This window comes from Trichomycterus rosablanca, chromosome 16 (assembly GCF_030014385.1).
Source record: "Trichomycterus rosablanca isolate fTriRos1 chromosome 16, fTriRos1.hap1, whole genome shotgun sequence".
Taxonomy (NCBI): Eukaryota; Metazoa; Chordata; class Actinopteri; order Siluriformes; family Trichomycteridae; genus Trichomycterus; species Trichomycterus rosablanca.
The window spans coordinates 9,147,860-9,169,160 of record NC_086003.1 but is presented as its reverse complement, the minus strand read 5'-3'; the positions used below and the strand labels follow the sequence as shown (position 1 = coordinate 9,169,160).

At 39.8% G+C, this 21,301-nt stretch overlaps 1 protein-coding gene across 2 annotated transcripts in view; it reads left to right on the top strand.

Moving 5' to 3' along the window:
- LOC134330175 (formin-binding protein 1) overlaps positions 1-17,947 on the top strand; it is a 173,276-nt gene extending 155,329 nt beyond the window's left edge. The window contains exons 12-19 of one of the 2 annotated variants that reach the window (XM_063011187.1): positions 1,244-1,258; positions 1,600-1,635; positions 4,509-4,618; positions 9,083-9,215; positions 9,311-9,474; positions 13,003-13,145; positions 14,423-14,581; positions 17,417-17,947. In XM_063011187.1, the coding sequence (XP_062867257.1) occupies positions 1,244-1,258; positions 1,600-1,635; positions 4,509-4,618; positions 9,083-9,215; positions 9,311-9,474; positions 13,003-13,145; positions 14,423-14,581; positions 17,417-17,424 (768 nt within the window). In that variant the 3' untranslated portion in view covers positions 17,425-17,947. The remainder of the gene's footprint in view (positions 1-1,243; positions 1,259-1,599; positions 1,636-4,508; positions 4,619-9,082; positions 9,216-9,310; positions 9,475-13,002; positions 13,146-14,422; positions 14,582-17,416) is intronic. The other variant, XM_063011186.1, reaches the window with a different exon arrangement.
- Positions 17,948-21,301: the final 3,354 nt, after the last annotated feature.

The window sequence follows — 21,301 nt, the reverse complement described above, 5'->3', positions numbered from 1 at the left end:
GTGTTAACAGTCGGGTGAAAAAGGGGGAAAAATGCATTATGTGTGTATATATATATACTGTATATATATATAACAATTTTGAATAAATACGAGTTTGTGTGTGAATCTTCTGCTCCAATCGACACGTATCTTTCATGGAGAGGTGTTCATAGATATTCTTGAGTCTTTGGAATGGAGTCTTTTAAGCATTCCTGAATTTTAGAGAATAAACAAATGAGGGAATTTTGAGGAATGGAGATCTGCTTCTGATTAGAAGTCCCTAGCACCAAATGCTTTATTTCTTTATTTAAGAAAAGAAATAAACATGTTACATGTAAATATCAAGACATATTCAATAGAGTTACAGCAATAGCGGCGTCATAAATAATAATAAGAGTTTTAACATGAATTTTGGGACTAAGGTAAATGTAAATGGGACAAATATTAGCAACTATTAGCATTAGTGTGTTACATGGTAGGGGGGAACAGTATATTGATAATTAAAAATATTTTTAAATAATGGTGTCAATACGATATGCAATATGAATAAAATACAATTAGAATTGATTCTGTTTGACTATTTATTATGGGCGGGTCTAAAAGATGACCAACTCAAACAGCAGCCATAGATGGGCGATTGTCTCTGACTTTACATCTACAAGGTGGACCAACTAAGTAGGAGTGTCTAATAGAGTGGGCCGTGAGTGGACACGGTATTTAAAAACTCCAGCAGCGCTGCTGTGCCTAATCCACTTATACCAGCACAACACACACTAACACGCCACCACCATGTCATCGTCAATGCAGTGCTGAGAATGATCCACCACCTAAATAATACCTGCTTTGTGGTTGTCCTGTGGGGGTCCTGACCATTGAAGAACAGGGTGAAAGCAGGTTAAAAAGTATGTAGAGAAACAGATGGACTACAGTCAATAATTGTAGAACTACAAAGTGCTTCTATATGGTAAGTGTAGCTGATAAAATGGACAGTGAGTGTAGTAACAAAGAGGTGGTTTTAATGTTATGGCTGATCAGTGTATAAAGTGCTAATGAATAGTTAGTTTTAGTCTAATGGTAGAATAAGACTTACTGCTTTTTGTGTAGTGAGCTTCACCACAGCAATGCCATGACTTGATGTAGAACAGTCGTGCATGTGTGTACTTGTATGGGTGTAAACCATTGTAAGGTGTTTTCTTCTGATGCTGTTTTTTTTTTTATTTCTCCACTTCTTCCTCCATCAATCTCTCTGATCCCTCTCGAGAAGCTTTCTCTCAAGCTGGTAAGCACATCTGTAAATGCATGGCCTGCATGGTGTGACCATAATGTGCCCGTCGTCATCATAGCATTATAAACAACAATTAAGTAATTAAAAAAAAAAAAAACGTTTAAAAATTGTATGTATATGTGTGTGTTGGGGGGGGAGGGGTATATACATACAATTTTAAAACGTTTTTTTTTTTATTACTTAATTTTATTATAAAATTATGTGGTGTTTTAAACAGCATTTATGTTCTTTTTATTTTCTTTACAAGTAAACAGTGTTGTGTTGTCTTATATTTGTGTTTATGTTTGTTCTTATTTTGTCTGTATGATTTGTGTGGTGGCTTTCCTTTCGTGTAGATCTCACTCAATGCCCACGTGCGGAACCTAATTGAGGTGATCCCAACCCCATCACTGTACATTATCTGTTTGCATGGCTGATAACTAACATGATTTTTTCCTCTTAGTGTTAAATGTACTAATTTACACAACCTTAAGTACAACCTCAAATCAGAAAAAGTTGGGACAGCATGAAGAATGCAAATAATAAAAACACAGAGTTTCTTACATTTACTTTGACTTTTATTTGATTGCAGACAGGATGAACCTGAGATATTTCATGTTTTGTCTGCTCAACTTCATTTCATTTATTAATAAACATCCATTCCTGCATTTCAGGCCTGCAACACATTCCAAAAAAGTTGGGACAGTAAAGCATTTACCACTTTACCACAATGTTGCCATTCCATTTCACCACACTTAAAAGACATTTTGGCACCGAGGATACCAAGTGATTTAGTGTTTCAGCTTTTATTTTGTCTCATTGTTCCTGCAAACACGTCTTAAAATGTACAACAGTACGGGGTCGTCATTGTCGCATTTTTCATTTCTAAACTCTCCACACATTCTCTATTGGGGACAGGTCAGGACTGCAGACAGGCCAGTCCAGTATCCGTACCCTCTTCTTCCACAACCATGCCTTTGTAATGTGTGCAGCATGTGGTTTTGCATCGTCTTGTTGAAAAATGCATGGACGTCCCTGGAAAAGATGACGTCTTGAAGGCAGCATATGTTGCTCTAAGATCTCAATGAACTTTTCTGCATTAATGCTGCCATCACAGAAGTGTAAATGACCTTTACCAAGGGCACTGAATCAGCTCCATACCATGACAGACCCTGGCTTTTGGACTTGTTGCTGATAACAGTCTGGATGGTCCTTTTTCGGCGTCCATTTTTCCCGAAAAAGACCTGGAATGCTGATTCATCTGACCACAATACACGTTTTCACTGTGTGATAGTCCATACTAGATGCCTTAGAGCCCAGAGAAGTCGATGCCGCTTCTGGACATTGTTAACATAAGGCTTCTTTTTTGCACAGTAAAGTTTTAAGTGGCATTTGTGCATGTAATTCTGTATTGTAGTGCTTGACAAAGGTTTGCCAAAGTATTCCTTTGCTCATGTGGTTATATTAGCTATTGTTGAGTGGCGGTTCTTGATGCAGTGGCGTCTGACGGATCGAAGATTATGGGTGTTCAGCTTAAGCTTGCACCCTTGGCCTTTTTTTGGAATGTGCTGCAGGCCTGAAATGCAGGAATCGATGTTTATTTATAAATAAAATGAGTTTGAGCAGACAAAACATGAAATATCTCAGGTTTATCTTGTCTGTCAAATAAAAGTAAAAAAAAGTCAATAAAAGTAAATCTAAGCATGGTGTTTTCCATGCTGTCCCAACTTTTTCTGATTTGGGGTTATAGTTGCCTGACTAGTGTTTCTATATTTTCTGTTTTAGGTTCTTTGCCCTCTGTACTTCAGATGTGCTTTCTGTAACTTATCCGTCCTTGAACCATATTAAGCCCTAAAAATTGAATCATTAGTTCGTTTTATATTTCGTTATGCTACCTGACTGTTTAAGTCCATGATCTATTTCAGTATTTGGAATAGTAAAGTTACAAAACCTTTGTTACAAAAATAGTGCAGCTTTAATGGTATTAAATTATTTATTTAAAAGTATGATGGAGGTTAGTTATGCAAGGCTTTAACTTTAACATTTTATTTAAATTGTTTTTATTTTTATTTGGATAGTCATAATTATGCTGTTTTAGTTTACCATGTTGAGTAGTATGACCTCAGTTTTAAGTCTTAACAGTTTTTAAACTTGTAGAACTTACAAAGACTTATTTACACCCCATAGTTGTAATAAATAACAATTATAAAATACTCATCTTGTAAATATTTGACTACTACAACTATAAAACAAACAAAAAATACTATCTAGTTAATAGATCTGTATTAGGGATGTAATGATAGACTCTACTCACGATGCGATTTTTTTAAACAAAATTAAATTGAAAACAAATTTTGACAAAGTTTCCTTTTATTATTTCTTTTTAAAAAATAATAAAATAAAATACTGTTTTTGTGCTTATCTTTTATTTATCTAAATAATGAATGCCCTTTTATTTTTGAGGTAGGTACAAACTATGCAAAACAATGCTGCACATTTCCCTTTTTTGTGTAAAAAAAACGAAATGAAATAAAGCTCGCATTAAATAAATAAATTACTGAAAGAAAGTATCCTCACATAAATAAATTTGGCTGGAAAATTCCGAATCTGGCAACCCTGTACTGACATCAACCAGGCGAGGTAAAAAAAGAGCCAGTGCCCTCTGCTGTTTAAAGTGAATATTGATTCATTATACATATAAACCGATTTGAATTGTTACACATGTGAATCGATTTTTAACTGTCTTGTGGTGCATCGTTACATCCATAATCTGTACATTTATTAAGTTTATTTATTTAATAAACCTAATTTAATATATATGTATGTATATGGGGCAGCACGGTGGGTAGCACTGTCGCCTCACAGCGAGAAGTTCCTGGGTTCGATTCCCAGGTTGAACAGTCTGGGTCCCGTCTTGTTTGTTCTCATTGTGTCCGTGTGGGTTTCCTCTGGGAGCTCTGGTTTCCTCCCACAGTCCAAAGATGTGCAGGTGAGGTTGACTGGAGATGCTTAAGATGCCCTATGTGTGAATGTGTTTGCCCTGTGATGGACTGGCGACCTGTCCAGGGTGTTTCTACCTTTCGCCCACTGAATCGTACCCACAGCGACCCTCATAAAAGCCGTGGTAAAACTAACTAGATGTATAAAAAACACTTTAAGTACGTGTATAAAGTACTTAAAGTTCTGGGTACTGTTGTAAATGAATTAAATTCTTATTTTTTATTTTGTAAAATGAACTTTTCCTATTTCCCTCTTTTAATTTTAGGGTGCGAATCCTGAAGACTTCAGTCACCTGCCTCCAGAGCAGAGAAGGAAGAAATTGCAGGCAAAGATCGAAGAAATCAATAAAGACATTACCAAAGAGCTGGACCAGAGGTATGTACATACACAATATGAGACAAGTGACAAAGAATAAAATGCCCTAGAACAGTGGTTCTCAACCAGGAGGGACACAGTGAGCCTAGAGGGGGAATAATTGCATTTAATTAAGAAAGTAAAAAAGAATCACACGTAATGGGACAAAAAAAATCAATAGACTATTAGAAAATGGGAGATGATCTAGATCTACACCGACTAGGCATAACATTATGACCTTTGACATGTGAAGTGAATAACACTGATTATCTCTTCATCACGGCACCTGTTAGTGGGTGGGATATATTAGGCAGCAAGTGAACATTTTATCCTCAAAGTTGATGTGTTAGAAGCAGGAAAGATAGACAAGCATAAGGATTTGAGGGAGTTTGACAAGGGCCAAATTGTGATGGCTAGATGACTGGGTCAGAGCTTCCCCAAAACTACAGCTCTTGTGGGGTGTTTCCAGTCTTCAGTGGTCAGTATCTAACAAAAGTGGTCCAATGAAGGAACAGTGGGTCATGGGCAGCCAAGGCTCATTGATGCACGTGGGGAGTGAAGGCTGGCCCATGTAGTCTGATCCAACAGACAAGCTACTGTAGCTCAAATTGCTGAAGAAGTTAATGCTGGTTCTGATAGAAAGGTGTCAGAATACACAGTGCAGTTTGTTGCGTATGGGGCTGCATAGCCGCAGACCAGTTAGGGTGCCCATGCTGACCCCTGTCCACCACCGAAAGCGCCAACAATGGGCACACGCTCATCGTTACTGGACCACGGAGCAATGAAAGAAGGTTGCCTGGTCTGATGAATCACATTTTCTTTTACATCCATGGATAGCCGGGTGCATGTGTGTCGCTTACCTGGGGAACACATGGCACCAGGATGCACTATGGGAAGAAGGCAAACCGGCGGAGGCAGTGTGATGCTCTGGGCAATGTTCTGCTGGGAAACCTTGGGTCCTGCCATCCATGTGGATGCTACTTTGACATGTACCACCTACCTAAGCATTGTTGCAGACCATGTACACCCTTTCATGGAAACGGTATTCCCTGATGGCTGTGGCCTCTTTCAGCAGGATAATGCGCCCTGCCACAAAGCAAAAATGGTTCAGCAAAGGTTTGAGGAGCACAACAACGAGTTTGAGGTGTTGACTTGGCCTCCAAATTCCCAGATCTCAATCCAATAGCATCTGTGGGATGTGCTGGACAAACAAGTCCGATTCATGGAGGCCCCACCTCGCAACTTACAGGAGTTAAAGGTGCCAGATACCACAGCACACCTTCAGGGATCTAGTGGAGTCCATGCCTCGACGGGTCAGGGCTGTTTTGGCAGCAAAAGGGGGACCAATACAATATTAGGAAGGTGGTCATAATGTTATGCTGATCGGTGTATATAGATCTATTTGACATCTGCCTGTAGCCTAAGTTGGGAATTTTAAAAATGATTTCATTTGCCCACCACAAAAAGTGCAAAGGTCAGCTACTCATTAGCGAAACATTATCTGTTTTACCACCGCTTTACCCAATTCAGGGCCGTGGTGGGTATAATTCACTGGGTGAGAGGTTGGAAACACCCTGGACAGGTCGCCAGTCAATCACAGGACAAACACACTTTTAGTATCTCCAATTAACATGACTGCATGTCTTTGAACTGTTGGAGAAAACTGGCGCACGTGGCGGAAACCCACTCGGACACGGGAAGTACATGCAAACTGACCGCTCCACCTGAGAATCGAACCCTGGACCTTCTTGCTGTGAGGTCACATTTGATTCCATTTGATCCCAAACTGTTCCTTAAATAACTGAATTTACACAGATCAGCCATAACAATAAAACCACCTCCTTGTTTCTACACTCACTGTCCATTTTATCAGCTCCACTTACCATACAGAAGCACTCTGTAGTTCTACAATTACTGACTGTAGTCCATCTGTTTCTCTACATGCTTTGTTAGCCCACTTTCATGCTGTTCTTCAATGGTCAGGACTCTCCAAGGACCACTACAGAGCAGGTATTATTTGGGTGGTGGATCATTCTCAGCACTGCAGTGACACTGACATGGTGTCAAGTCAAGTCAACTTTATTTACAGTGGGGTCAAAAAGTATTTAGTCAGCCACTGATTGTGCAAGTTCTCCTACTTAGAAAGATGAGAGAGGTCTGTAATTTTCATCATAGGTACGCTTCAACTATGAGAGACAAAATGAGAAAATAAAATCCAGGAAATCACATTGTAGGATTTTTAAAGAATTTATTCGTAAATTATGGTGGAAAATAAGTATTTGGTCAATAACAAACAAGCAAGATTTCTGGCTCTCACAGACCTGTAACTTCTTATTTAAGAAGCTCTTCTGTCCTCCACTCGTTACCTGTATTAATGGCACCTGTTTGCCCTCGTTATCTGTATAAAAGACACCTGTCCACAGCCTCAAACAGTCAGACTCCAAACTCAACCATGGCCAAGACCAAAGAGCTGTCGAAGGACACCAGGAAGAAAATTGTAGACCTGCACCAGGCTGGGAAGAGTGAATCTACAATAGGCAAGCAGGTTGGTGTGAATAAATCAACTGTGGGAGCAATTGTAAGAAAATGGAAGACATACAAGACCATTGATAATCTCCCTTGGGGTCAAGATCTCATCCCGTGGGGTCAAAATGATCATGAGAACGGTGAGCAAAAATCCCAGAACTACACGGAGGGACCTGATGAATGACCTGCAGAGAGCTGGGACCAAAGTAACAAAGGCTACCATTAGTAACACACTACGCCGAGAGGGACTCAAATCCTGCAGTGCCAGGCGTGTCCCCCTGCTTAAGCCAGTACATGTCCAGGCCCGTCTGATGTTTGCCAGAGAGCATATGGATGATCCAGAAGAGGATTGGGAGAATATCATGTGGTCAGATGAAACCAAAATGGAACTTTTTGGTAAAAACTCAACTCGTCGTGTTTGGAGGAAGAAGAAAAACCCAAGAACACCATACCTACTGTGAAGCATGGGTGTGGAAACATCATGCTTTGGGGCTGTTTTTCTGCAAAGGGGACAGGACGACTGATCCGTGTTAAGGGAAGAATGAACGGGGCCATGTATCGTGAGATTTTAAGCCAAAACCTCCTTCCATCAGTGAGAGCATTGAAGATGGAACGTGGCTGGGTCTTCCAGCATGACAATGATCCCAAAAACACTGCTCGGGCAACGAAGGAGTGGCTCCGTAAAAAGCATTTCAAGGTCCTGGAGTGGCCTAGCCAGTCTCCAGACCTCAACCCCATAGAAAATTCGTGGAGTCCGTGTTGCCCAGCGACAGCCCCAAAACATCACTGCTCTAGAGGAGATCTGCATGGAGGAATGGGCCAAAATACCAGCTACAGTGTGTGCAAACATGGTGAAGACTTACAGGAAACGTTTCACCTCTGTCGATGAAAACAAAGGTTATGTTACAAAGTATTGAGTTGAACTTTTGTTATTGACCAAATACTTATTTTCCACCATAATTTACAAATAAATTCTTTAAAAATCCTACAATGTGATTTCCTGGATTTTTTTTTCTCATTTTGTCTCTCATAGTTGAAGTGTATCTATGATGAAAATTACAGACCTCTCTCATCTTTCTAAGTAGGAGAACTTGCACAATCAGTGGCTGACTAAATACTTTTTGGCCCCACTGTATATAGCGCTTTTTACAATAGACATTGTCTCAAAGCAACTTTACAAAATCCAGGACCAACAGATACAAAAACACACATGATGGTGGTGTGTTAGTGTGTGTTGTGCTGATATGAGTGGATCAGACACAGCAGCGCTGCTGGGGTTTTTAAATACTGTGTCCACTCACTCTCCACTCTTAGCTAGTTGGTCCACCTTGTAGATGTAAAGTCAGAGACGATCGCTCATCTATTGCTGCTGTTTGAGTTGGTCATCTTCTAGCCCATTAACAGTGGTCACAGGACGCTGCCCACGGGATGCTGTTGGCTGGATATATTTTTGGTTGGTGGACTATTCTCAGTCCAGCAGTGACAGTGAGGTGTTTAAAAACTCCATCAGCATTACTGTGTCTTATCCACTCATACCAGCACAACACACACTAACACACCACCACCAGGTCAGTGTCACTGCAGTGCTGAGAATGATCCACCACCTAAATAATACCTACTCTGTAGTGGTCCTGGGAGAGTCCTGACCATTGAAGAACAGCATGAAAGGGGGCTAACAAAGCATGCAGAGAAACAGATGGACTACAGTTAGTAATTGTAGAACTACAAAGTGCTCCTATATGGTAAGTGAAGCTAATAAAATGGACAGTGAGTGTAGAAAAAATGAGGTGGTTTTAATGTTCTGGCTGATCGGTATATGGTATAACCGTATAACGGTATATGGTATAACAGTATATGGTAACTGTCTAGTTGTCACTTGTCTGTTAACACAATTATGCAAACATTATATGCACCTGTCAGTGCTCAGATGTAGTGTGTGTGTGTGTGTGTTCCTTTCAGAGATGCGCTGACTAAAATGAAGGATGTTTACATAAAGAACCCACAGATGGGGGATCCAAGCAGTGTGGACCCTCGACTTGCAGAGATCGCACAATCCATTGATAAACTACAGGCTGAACTTCAGAAATTTGAGGTGTGTGTCATTTTTGCACACAGACACACACACATGCACTATTCTAAAACTAATGTGTTTGGTGTATATGTTGTATGTGTGTGTGTCCACTGCAGGGCTGGCTAGCAGAGGTGGAAGGCAGAATGCCAGCGAGAAGTGATCCAACTAAGAGGCAAAGCATGGTGTTCGAAACACAAAACAGCACAACAGCAACAACAACAACAACAATAACAACAACAACAACAACAACCAACAATAACTGTGCTCAGGATCGAGAAAGGTACACATGCACACAAACACACAATGTACAAACCCCATTTCCAAAAAAGTTGGGACAGAGGCAAAACATTGAAACATTCCACAATAAGCAGGTGAATTGGTAACAGGTGAGTGAATCATGATTGGGTATAAAAAGAGGATCCACCAAAGGCTTAATCATTACAAGCAAAATTGGTTGTGACTCACCACTGTGTTCCAGACTTCATGTGTTCAATAATTTAGGTCATTTGTCATCTACCATACATAATATTGTAAAAAGATTTTCAGAAAAGATTGTGAACATGGGCTCTAGAGTACTTCAGAAAACTGTTGTCACTTAACACAGACTGCCACTGCATCAAGAAATGCAACCTGAAACTCTATTACACAAAGAAAAGCTAGACATCAGTTCTATACAGACCACCACAGTTGTCCAAGGGCCCTGGCTCATCTTAGATGGACTGAACAACAGTGGAAACGTGTTCTCTGGTCAGATGAGTCCACGTTTCAGGTTGTTTTCAGGAAAAGTTCTCTGTCACAAAAATGAAATGACAATCCAGACTAATATCAGCAAAAGCATTGAGTATGATGTAGTAGCATATGTGTGAACCATTTTTGCATACTTGCAAACTATTGATGTGAAGGTGTATATTTCAACATTAGCAAGACATGCTGTTACCAAGTCTGTGATTATTTTAACAAAAACAACAGCAGACCTCATTCTGTACCTACTACAACAGATTGGCTTCATAGACACAGAGTGCATGTGCATGACTGGCCTGCCTGCAGTCCAGATCTGTCTCCTGTTGAAAATGCATGGTGCATCTTGAACTGTAGAGTCAGACATCAGCGATCACAAACTGTTAAACAGCCGAAGTCTCGTATCAAGCAAGAATGGAGAAGAATTCCATTGGCAAGACTGCAACAATTAGGGTCCTCAGTTCTGGTGATGAAGGACAGGGGTAAACACGCCTCTGTCCCAACTTTTTTGTGTGTGTTGCATCAAATTCTAAATGTGTTTATATTTGCAAAATACATTGAAGTTGATCAGTTGAAACACTGGCAATCTTTCATTTGTACTTTTGTCAGTTAAATAAAGATTCAAGGTAATTAACAAATCACCTTGTATGTATAAATTAATAACAAAGATAAGTTTAAAAACAAAATTAATAGGAAAAATATCAGTCCATTCATAGAGAATTACACATAAACTTTGTTTTCTCACTTTAGGGAGTATTGAAACAAAAGTTTTAGCTATTAATGCGGAAAATAATAGAAATAAAATGAATCGTTGTGTGCAAATTAACTGGTTTCATTTTAATGCTGCCGTTCCTTAAGAAGATTTCACATAATGAGTAGCAATCATGGTAAAGTAGACAAAATTCTTAAACCACACCTGAATAGAAAAGGCCATACAGAGCACAGCCTTGTAAAGTTGGTTTTATGCGACAGCGGATTAGGGCCACTGTAAAAAAATATTATTAAGCTTTGATTTCAAGATTAAAATTGAAATGATTATGAGAATAAAGTCGAAATATTATGGCCGAGTAGTGTGCAGCCGTCGTCGGCTTAGTTCAGAGAAGCACGGGTCTCAGTACCTGGATTGGCACGCAAGCGCTGAGGGCAGCCTCCAATGCGCGTTACTGTGGTTCTCCAATAACCCGCGATTAATTTTGTGTGGTTGTTTGTATTGGACGCTTCCATCCACGACATGATGACTAAACCCGTCAGTGCAATCATTTATAGCAGGGGTGGCCACACTTTTGTGGCTTGAGATCGTGTCATCACAATCTACTTTTTAATGTTGGCCTTATCATTTTTAAAAAAAGCTTTGTAGCTTTTTAAAATGCACTTTAGTTGCCTATATTGATATTCAGCATTACTGGGCAAGCGAGTGAAAAATCACACTAACCTTATTCTGAATGGTGTCAGTCAGGCTTATGTAGTCTGTACAATAGCTGCTGATGCAGATGCAGATGCATTCTTAAGCAGATGCCAATTCTTGTTTATCAGTAAGAGTGGACCGATATTTAGACTTAATTATTTTTATGTGTGGGAAAAGGCTGTTTCACACAAGCAGGTTGATCAAAAAATGCTGTCAAATATGTGTCACATATTTATATGTTTGGATATCTTTCCTCAGTCAGCAAGTTCCAAAATTGTCCAGCAGAGGCCCTTGACTTCATATGACTGATTGAGGGTTAAAATTTCTTGTCAGCTTCTTCCACTTACTTAATAATAACTGATGAATGAAAACTTTCTAGATGAACAGTGCTTTACATGGGCTAAGGCGTAGCTATGGTAACAACGCAAATTAAAGAAACAGTGGCCACATTTCATGTCAATCACAGCGACCTGTTTGAATAAGGTGTGATCTACCAGCACGCACTTTGCGATCGACTGGTAGATCACGATCAACGTTTTGGGCACCCCTGATTTGTAGCTGTGCCATACGGCTTTAGTTCATTGTACGAGTCCATAAGGCTCAGTAGAAGTAGAAGCTCACATTCTAGCTAAGCTGTTTCAGCATCCTTATGCTATTAACAAACTGTGCCAGGAGATTGAGAATTTCTTTATTTGTGAAACCGATTCGAAAGTATAACTTTACCAAATCATGAACATCCCTCATTTTAACACAAGGAGGTTGCTATGGCCGTAATATTTCAACTTTATTCTCGAAATAATTTCCACTTTTCACAAAATTCGAACTAAATAATATCTATTTTTTATAGTGGCCCTAATTACACCATCATAGTTTTATAATCTGCAAATGGAAAACTTATTGACTCTCACTACATCACATGCAAATATAGATGCAGGTCTAACATCTGCATCTATAAGTATTTGGACTGTTCTTATTAATTGAATTAATATAGCCTGTCATGTTTGTTTAAATTGAGTGTATGAATCCTAGAAGACTGTACACAGTTAAGTATGTAGTTGGGAGCATCATGATATGGGGCTGCTTCTTTGCAACTTGCACGCCCAGACAACTAAGCCCAGACAACTTGCACTTATCTTGCATAACATGGATTTCGAGTGGGGTCAGGCTGCCTCTGGAGCAGTCTGCTTTCCCAGAGAGGTTCCATCTTAAGGTTCTCAGAAAGCCAAAGAATGCTGGAATTGCATGCCAGTGGAAGACTGGACCAACTGCCCAGCATCACAGGTTCAGAGAAACGCAAGTGTGCCAACAAAGAGGCTGACAAAACTGAGAGAAACCGTGATATATAGAACAACTTCCACCTGGAGTGAATTAAGGCTTACAAGATGCAGGTGATTGTTAATAAAGAAAGACTGATACATGAATCATGTGAGTCTCTATGCCATTTCTGCCGGCCAAAAATGGGAACGCAGAAGGACGCACTCTTAATGTGTCTCACTGTCTAATTCATTCAGCAAATGAGCCACGTTTTATGTATATTAGTACTTTACTGTCCAATACTGTTACATTCCAAGTCCTTCTGTTATATACAGCTGCTATAGTAATGCTGTGTATGCTTGTTTTCTTTTTGGTTATGTGCTGCCTGCTTGTGTGTGTGTGATGGAGCAGTCCGGATGGTAGCTACACTGAGGAACAGAGCTCTGAAGTCCAGACAAAGGTTCAGACTGATCCTGAGTTTGATGAGTTTGATGATGCTGAGGAAGAAATGCTGCCCACTATTGGAACCTGCAAAGCACTATATCCATTTGAAGGTAAAAGAGCCATCAGTTGGGGCCATAAGAAACATCCTACAGTTACATTATCATTAGTCTATGAGAGTCTGCTTTTAATTGATTTACTATTGTTTTCTTACAATTAAACAATGTATTATACCCTAAATCAGAAAAGGTTGGGACAATATGGAAAATGCAAATAAAATAAAAATGTGGTGTTCCTTACATTTATATTGACTTTTAGTTGATTGCAGACAGTATAAACCTGAGATATTTCATGTTTTATCTGCTCAACTTCATTTTATTTGTTAATATACCTCCATTCCTGCATTTCAGGCCTGCAGCACATTCCAAAAAGTTGGGACGGGGCAATTTAGGGCAACTAATAAGATAAAAAAAACTAAATAATGTGACTTTAAACAGGTGATGTCAACAGGTGATTGTTATCATGATTTCGTACAAAAGCAGCATCCAGGAAAGGCTGAGTCTTTGATGAGCAAAGATGGCCAGAGGATCTCCAGTTTGTCAACAATGTCTAGAGAAAATTATTGATATGGATAAAAACAATGTACCTCAAAGAAAGATTGGAAGGGATTTGCATATTTCTGCCTCTACAGTGCATAATATCATTAAACGATTTAATGAATCTGGAGGAATTTCAGTGCATAAAAGGGTGCAAGCATAAGCTGAACGCCTGTGATCTTCGTTCCCTCAGACGGCACTACATCAAGAACCGCCACTCAACAATAGCTGATATAACCACATGGGCAAGGGATTACTTTGGCAAACCTTGCCAGACAAATGCTACTACTGTGCAAAAAAGCCTTATGTTAACCATGTCCAGAAACATTGTCAAGTTCCCTGGGCTCTGAGGCATCTAAGATGGACTATCACACTTAATGTCGCATCAGGTGTTACTTTGTCCCATTCTTCCTGTAAACGTTTGTTACTCATAATAAAGTGGTAAATGCTTTACCGTCCCAACTTTTACTGGAATGTGTTGGATGTATCCTGGATGTATACTGTCAAATGAAATAAAGTTGTTGAGACAAAACATGAAGTATCTTGAGTTCATACTGTCTGCAATGAAATAAAAGTCAATGCAAGAAACATTGCATTTTCTATACTGTCCCAATATTTTCTAATTTGGGGTTGTACTACTACTACTAATAATAACAATAATATAATGTTAAATTTCTTCTAACTACTTCATCATGGTCAGGGTCCTGGAGGTTTTGGCACTTTACACTATTTTTCCATCTCAATTTTTTAAATCTTTTTCTGTATTAACACCCGTCTCTTTCTAATTCATGTAGGTACTAATGAGGGCACGCTGGCATTAGCAGAAGGAGAGGTACTTTTCGTGATCGAGGAGGATAAAGGAGATGGCTGGACACGTGTCCGGAGGAATGAGGAAGAGGAGGGCTACGTTCCCACAACCTACGTTGAGGTTTTCCTAGATTCCAACTCCAAAGGTGCTTACAAATGCATCCTGCTCTGTAGTATAAAGGCTGATGTATAAGAATATATATAGAGATCTGTGATTGGGTGGTAAATTACTTTAGCTTACTACAGCGGTGCTGTTGGCTGGTTGGGCATCTACATACAGACATGATTGGCTAAAAGGGGTTGGTCGAGGCCCCACCATGGACTGACGTCCTGTCCAGGGTGTGTTGCATTGTGCCCAGTGATTCCAGGGAAGCCAGACCCACTGCAACCCTGACTAGTATGAAGCTAAATAAAATGAAGACTTAGTGGGAATAAATAGTAAATAGAAAAAGATGTAACATTTTTATACATTAAGGTGAAAATTAAAAGACAAATTTTACAAGATGGCATACATACCCTATATCCTGCTGTCTGCATTTTATCAGAACCAGAAACATCCTCTTCAGGAAGGTCAGCAGTGACACCGGTCTTAGTCGCTCATGTGAAAACAGATATAACAATAGTAGTTGATAAGCTATCTGTGTTTTCAAACACAGAACAACTGCACACATACACTGACTAGGCATAACATTATGACCACTGACAGGTGAAGCGAATAACACTGATTATCTCTTCATCACAGCACCTGTTAGTGGGTGGTATATATTAGGCATCAAGTGAACAGAAAAAAATGGGTAAGTGTAAGGATTTGAGCGAGTTTGACAAGGGCCAAATTGTCATGGCTAGATGACTGGGTCAGAGCATCTCCAAAACTGCAGCTCTTGTGGGGTGTTCCCGGTCTGCAGTGGTCAGTATCTATCAAAAGTGGTCCAAGGAAGGAACAGTAGTAAACTGATGACAGGGTCACGGGCAGCCAAGGCTCATTGATGCACATGGGGAGCGAAGGCTGGCCCGTGTGGTCTGATCCAACAGATGAGCTAATGCTGGTACTGATAGAAAGGTGGGTGGCCGGGTGCACGTGCGTTTCTTACATACAGGGGTTGGACAAAATAACTGAAACACCTGTCATTTTAGTGTGGGAGGTTTCATGGCTAAATTGGACCAGTCTGGTGGCCAATCTTCATTAATTGCACATTGCACCAGTAAGAGCAGAGTGTGAAGGTTCAATTAGCAGGGTAAGAGCACAGTTTTGCTCAAAATATTGCAATGCACACAACATTATGGGTGACATACCAGAGTTCAAAAGAGGACAAATTGTTGGTGCACGTCTTGCTGGCGCATCTGTGACCAAGACAGCAAGTCTTTGTGATGTATCAAGAGCCATGGTATCCAGGGTAATGTCAGCATACCACCAAGAAGGACAAACCACATCCAACAGGATTAACTGTGGACGCAAGAGGAAGCTGTCTGAAAGGGATGTTCGGGTGCTAACCCGGATTGTATCCAAAAAACATAAAACCACGGCTGCCCAAATCACGGCAGAATTAAATGTGCACCTCAACTCTCCTGTTTCCACCAGAACTGTCCGTCGGGAGCTCCACAGGGTCAATATACACGGCCGGGCTGCTATAGCCAAACCTTTGGTCACTCGTGCCAATGCCAAACGTCGGTTTCAATGGTGCAAGGAGCGCAAATCTTGGGCTGTGGACAATGTGAAACATGTATTGTTCTCTGATGAGTCCACCTTTACTGTTTTCCCCACATCCGGGAGAGTTACGGTGTGGAGAAGCCCCAAAGAAGCGTACCACCCAGACTGTTGCATGCCCAGAGTGAAGCATGGGGGTAAATCAGTGATGGTTTGGGCTGCCATATCATGGCATTCCCTTGGCCCAATACTTGTGCTAGATGGGCGCGTCACTGCCAAGGACTACCGAACCATTCTGGAGGACCATGTGCATCCAATGGCGGTGCCGTGTATCAGGATGACAATGCACCAATACACACAGCAAGACTGGTGAAAGATTGGTTTGATGAACATGAAAGTGAAGTTGAACATCTCCCATGGCCTGTACAGTCACCAGATCTAAATATTATTGAGCCACTTTGGGGTGTTTTGGAGAAGCGAGTCAGGAAACGTTTTCCTCCACCAGCATCACGTAGTGACCTGGCCACTATCCTGCAAGAAGAATGGCTTAAAATCCCTCTGACCACTGTCCAAGACGAATTGACGCTGTATTGGCCGCAAAAGGAGGCCCTACACCATACTAATAAATTATTGTGGTCTGTACTGTAGGTAACACATGGCACCAAGATGCACTGTGTGAAGAGGGCAAGCCGGCGGATGCAGTGTGATGCTTTGGGCAATGTTCTGCTGGTAAACCTTGGGTCCTGCCACTCATGTTTATGTTACTTTGACACGTACCATATACCTAAGCATTGTTGCAGAACATGTACACCCTTTCATGGAAACAATATTCAATGATGGCTGTGGCCTCTTTCAGCAGGATAATGCACCCTGCCACAAAGCAAAAATGGTTCAGTAATGGTTTGAGGAGCACAACAACGAGTTTGAGGTGTTGACTTGGCTTCCAAATTCAATCCAATCGAGCATCTTTGGGTTGTGCTCGACAAACAATTCCGATCCATGGAGGCCCCACCTCAGAACTTACAGGAGTTAAAGGATCTGCTGCTAACATCTTGGTGACAGATACCACAGCGCACCTTTAGGGGTCTAGTGAAGTTCATGCCTTGACGGGTCGAGGCTGTTTTGGCAGCAAAAGGGGGACCAACACAATATTAGGAAGGTGGTCATAATGTTATGCCTCATCTGTGTATGCATGTCATTCATAACAAATAATATAATATGTAGTTTATTATTTGTAAAAGCAAATACAGTAACTCAAAATCATGGTAATTATTATGGTAACTATGCTGTGTAGGACTTTTTCTAATAATAATATGTATGTCTTCCATTTCTGCAGATTCCTAACCAACAGCAGAGGACACACGGGAAGTGATGAACGTGCAGAGAAAACACCACTCCTAACCAAAAGAGAGAAGTTATGTTGATGACAATGATTATGAGGATGATTATAATGGACAAACAGAAAAGAAAGAGAGGTGTAGCAGTCTGAATGCACCTCTACCGCAGGGAGTATTTAAAGAACGTCCACGCATTCAAGCCAATACACAATTACTCCACCCTGAACACATTCATTTCTTTATCGTTAACTTGAGGTTGGTTGTTTCCAACAAGTAGAAATACTGCTTTTCTGCTTTGCGGCTTACTAGCATTCACAGTCTCGATACGGTGTGGCATAATGTTGCATTTTGCTATTAGGATAGGATAATAGAACCGTCTACAACATTTGCTCTGATCTGCAAGTTTCCTTATTCAGACCGGATTCACTTTTGCAAATATTGCACAAGTAGCAGGAGTGCGTGTGTCTCATGTGCTACATCTATAGGATTAGACAAATAGGCCTATGGAATGATATGAATTTGCTATGCATTTGGGGTGTCTGTGGTCTTTAACAATCAGGCCCTGCAGAAAAATGTAAAAAATTCCTCACGCAACGATTAATTTTGTTATATTTAAGGAACTCATTTGTGTTCGACTAACGAGTCTTTTTCAGAATATTTTTATAACAAGATTTTACCCACTGTCTTGTTTTTGCTTCGTTAGCTAGTCTGTAACCGTAAGTAATTCATGTTTGTTTTGTTCCTCGTGGTAGGTCCGTGTGCCTTTGGTTATTCGTTTTTCACTTCAAAAACCAAAACTGAAAAAGAAGAAAATTTTGTTTTCAAGATCAAAAATCTAATAACAAACAAGCAGAAATTGAAAAACGGGTCGTATTTTAATTTTTTATCAGTTCAACCAGAAATAAAAGTGCAAGCGCGTGGGTCCGTGTACCTTTGGTAATTCGTTTTTCACTTTAAATCCCAAAGTTGAAAAACGGGAAAACGGGGCGTTATTCGTGTTTCGTTTTAAGATCAAAAATCAAATAACAAATAAGCAGAAATTGAAAAATGGGTCGTATTTTAATTTTCCAAAATCAACATTTTTTATCAGTTCAACCAGAAATAAAAGAGCGAGCGCGTGCACGTGCTGAGGTGCGTGTACACGCTTCATATAAAGTGTAAATCAGGTACAAGTGTTGAGAAGACGGAGCAAAAAGTCATAATAACGTTACACCGCGTCCTCTGTTCTGACTTTTGTGTCTGCTGTACTTTTTCCTGCCTTTGTAATTCACACAAGAACTATTTATCCTAAAAAAAAATAGGGGGCTATTCTAAGAAAAAGAATGCTGCATTATTTTTTACGTTATTATTATTATTATTATTATTACCGTATAGGACTCAGTTCTGTAATACAGGCATAACTAATCGTACATGTCACATAGTGGTGGTAAATTCGGTTCATTTTATGGACTCGGGTTAGTCTGAGTCACTCAGTGATGTGATTCGGTTCACTTGAGTCACTTGTACTGACATCTTGATTGCGATTGATTTACTGCATGAAAATACATCCAAATATCACTTGTCTTCCATGCACTCAACTTAACATGACCTTGGCGGTGTAGAACGTCCAGTAAGCTTCCCCATAATGTTTGTTTTTTGCAGATAGAGCAAATATATGCACGTCAAAAAATACAAACACAAAAGTCAGAACGACAGAGGACAGAGGACAGAGGACAGAGGACGTCACGTTATTATTCCTTTTGAAACACTTGTGCTTGATTTACACTGTCTGTATGAAATATGCTCATGTTAGAGCGTGCACACGCTTGCACGTTTATTTCCGGTTGATAGAAAATGATAGAAAATCATAGAAACTGATAGAAAATGTTGATTTCGGAAAATTAAAATATGATCCGTTTTTCAATTTCTGCCTGTTTGTTATCTGATTTCTGATCTTGAAACGAAAAACAAATAATGCCCCGTTTTCCCATTTTTCAATATTGTTTTTTGAAACAAAAAACAGCCCGTTTTCTTGTTTTTCAACTTTGGGATTTGAAGTGAAAAACAAATGACCAAAGGTACACGGACCGTGGTAGAACACATTCTGATCAACTAAAATACATGTGATTTTAAAGTTTTTTTTTTGTGTTTTTTTTTTTGTCATGAGCGTCTTGTTTACAGCAGCAATTTTGCAGTCTCAACCTGAGCCTGTTCTTGAATGTCTGCCTTTTCAGTCTAATAATGTTGATCTAGGATCAGTGTTTGCCATTCAGAGTGAAATAAATATAATTATAAGCGTTTATGGCTATTATACCCCCCTTTTAACAGCACATGGCCGGTGCTGGTGCTGGAACCAGTGCTGGTTTGAGAATATATTTTTAAATAATCGATCGTTTGAAGTCTATTCACACAAAGATACTGTCATAGAAAATAATTACTCAGATATGGAGGGGTAAATGTATTATTATTATTTTTTTTTTAGCAAAATACACCATCAGCCATAACATTAAAATCACCTCTTTTCTACACTCACTGTCCATTTTATCAGCTCCACTTACCATATAGAAAAACTTTATAGTTCTACAATTACTGACTGTAGTCCATCTGACCATTGAAGAACAGGGTGAAAGCAGGCTTAAAAAGTATGTAAAGAAATAGATGGACTACAGTCAGTAATTGTAGAACTACAAAGTAGTGCTTCTATATGATAAGTGGAGCTGATAAAATGGACAGTGAGTAGAAACAAGGAGGTGGTTTTAATGTTATGGCTGATCAGTGTATATACAGAAATTTTGTTAGCACCGTTAGCTAGGATAAATGAATTGGCATTGAAGAGTTTATTTCTTCCAGGAACCACTAATTCATAATTTTTATAATTTTTTCATAATTCATCATTTAGAATCAGTGAATTAGAAACGTGTAGTGTTTTAATGTACGAGGGATATTCAAAACATTTCTGCACTTTTATATTTTGGTTGGAAACGGTGAGGGTGGGAGGAGTAGTACTTGGTCGTGTCCTGAGAGAGAGCTTATAGTCCAGATTTAGCTCCAGCTGATTTCTGCCTTTTTGGACCACTTAAAGAAGCTTTAAGGGGAAGAAGATTTTCATGTGATTATAACGTGAAAGCAGCGGTGCATCAGTGGCTACACTCTCAACCAAAAACATTTTTTGCTGATGGCATTAAGAAGTTGGTACAATGCTAGGAAAAATGATTCACAGAGGAAGGTGACTATGTAGAAAAGTGTTAAATAGAGTTTTAAAAAAGTGTGGAAACTTTTTGAAGAACCCTCGTATAAAATGTTTCCCTCAGCTTTAAGATAGTTAATCAGCCAAGATGTGTTTGGTGGCAGAGGTTTACCTCTTTAGGTTTGCACTGGATTTCTAAGGCTTATGTAGGTAATGGCATGATTAAATCAATTTGATGGATATATATTAGCTTATGCGGTTTCATAATTTATATGACAATCTTTTAAAATGAAGTAAAGGAGCTAATTGCCTCCTCAGCAACTCCGCTAAATACGAATCATCCTAGCAAGTGACCGAGTGAGGCGTGGCTTTCATTTTACAATAGGGCGGCACGGTGGCTAAGTGGGTAGCACTGTCGCCTCACAGCAAGTAGGTCCTGGGTTCGATCCCCAGGTGGGGCAGTCCGGGTCCTTTCTGTGTGGAGGTTGCATGTTCTCCCCGTGTCTGTGTGGGTTTCCTCCGGGTGCTCCGGTTTCCTCCCACAGTCCAAAGACATGCAAGTGAGGTGAATTGGAGATACTAAATTGACAATGACTGTGTTTGATATAACCTTGTACACTGATGAACCTTGTGTAGTGAGTAACTACCGTTCCTGTCATGAATGTAACCAAAGTGTAAAATATGATGGTAAAATCCTAAAACAAACATTTTACAATAA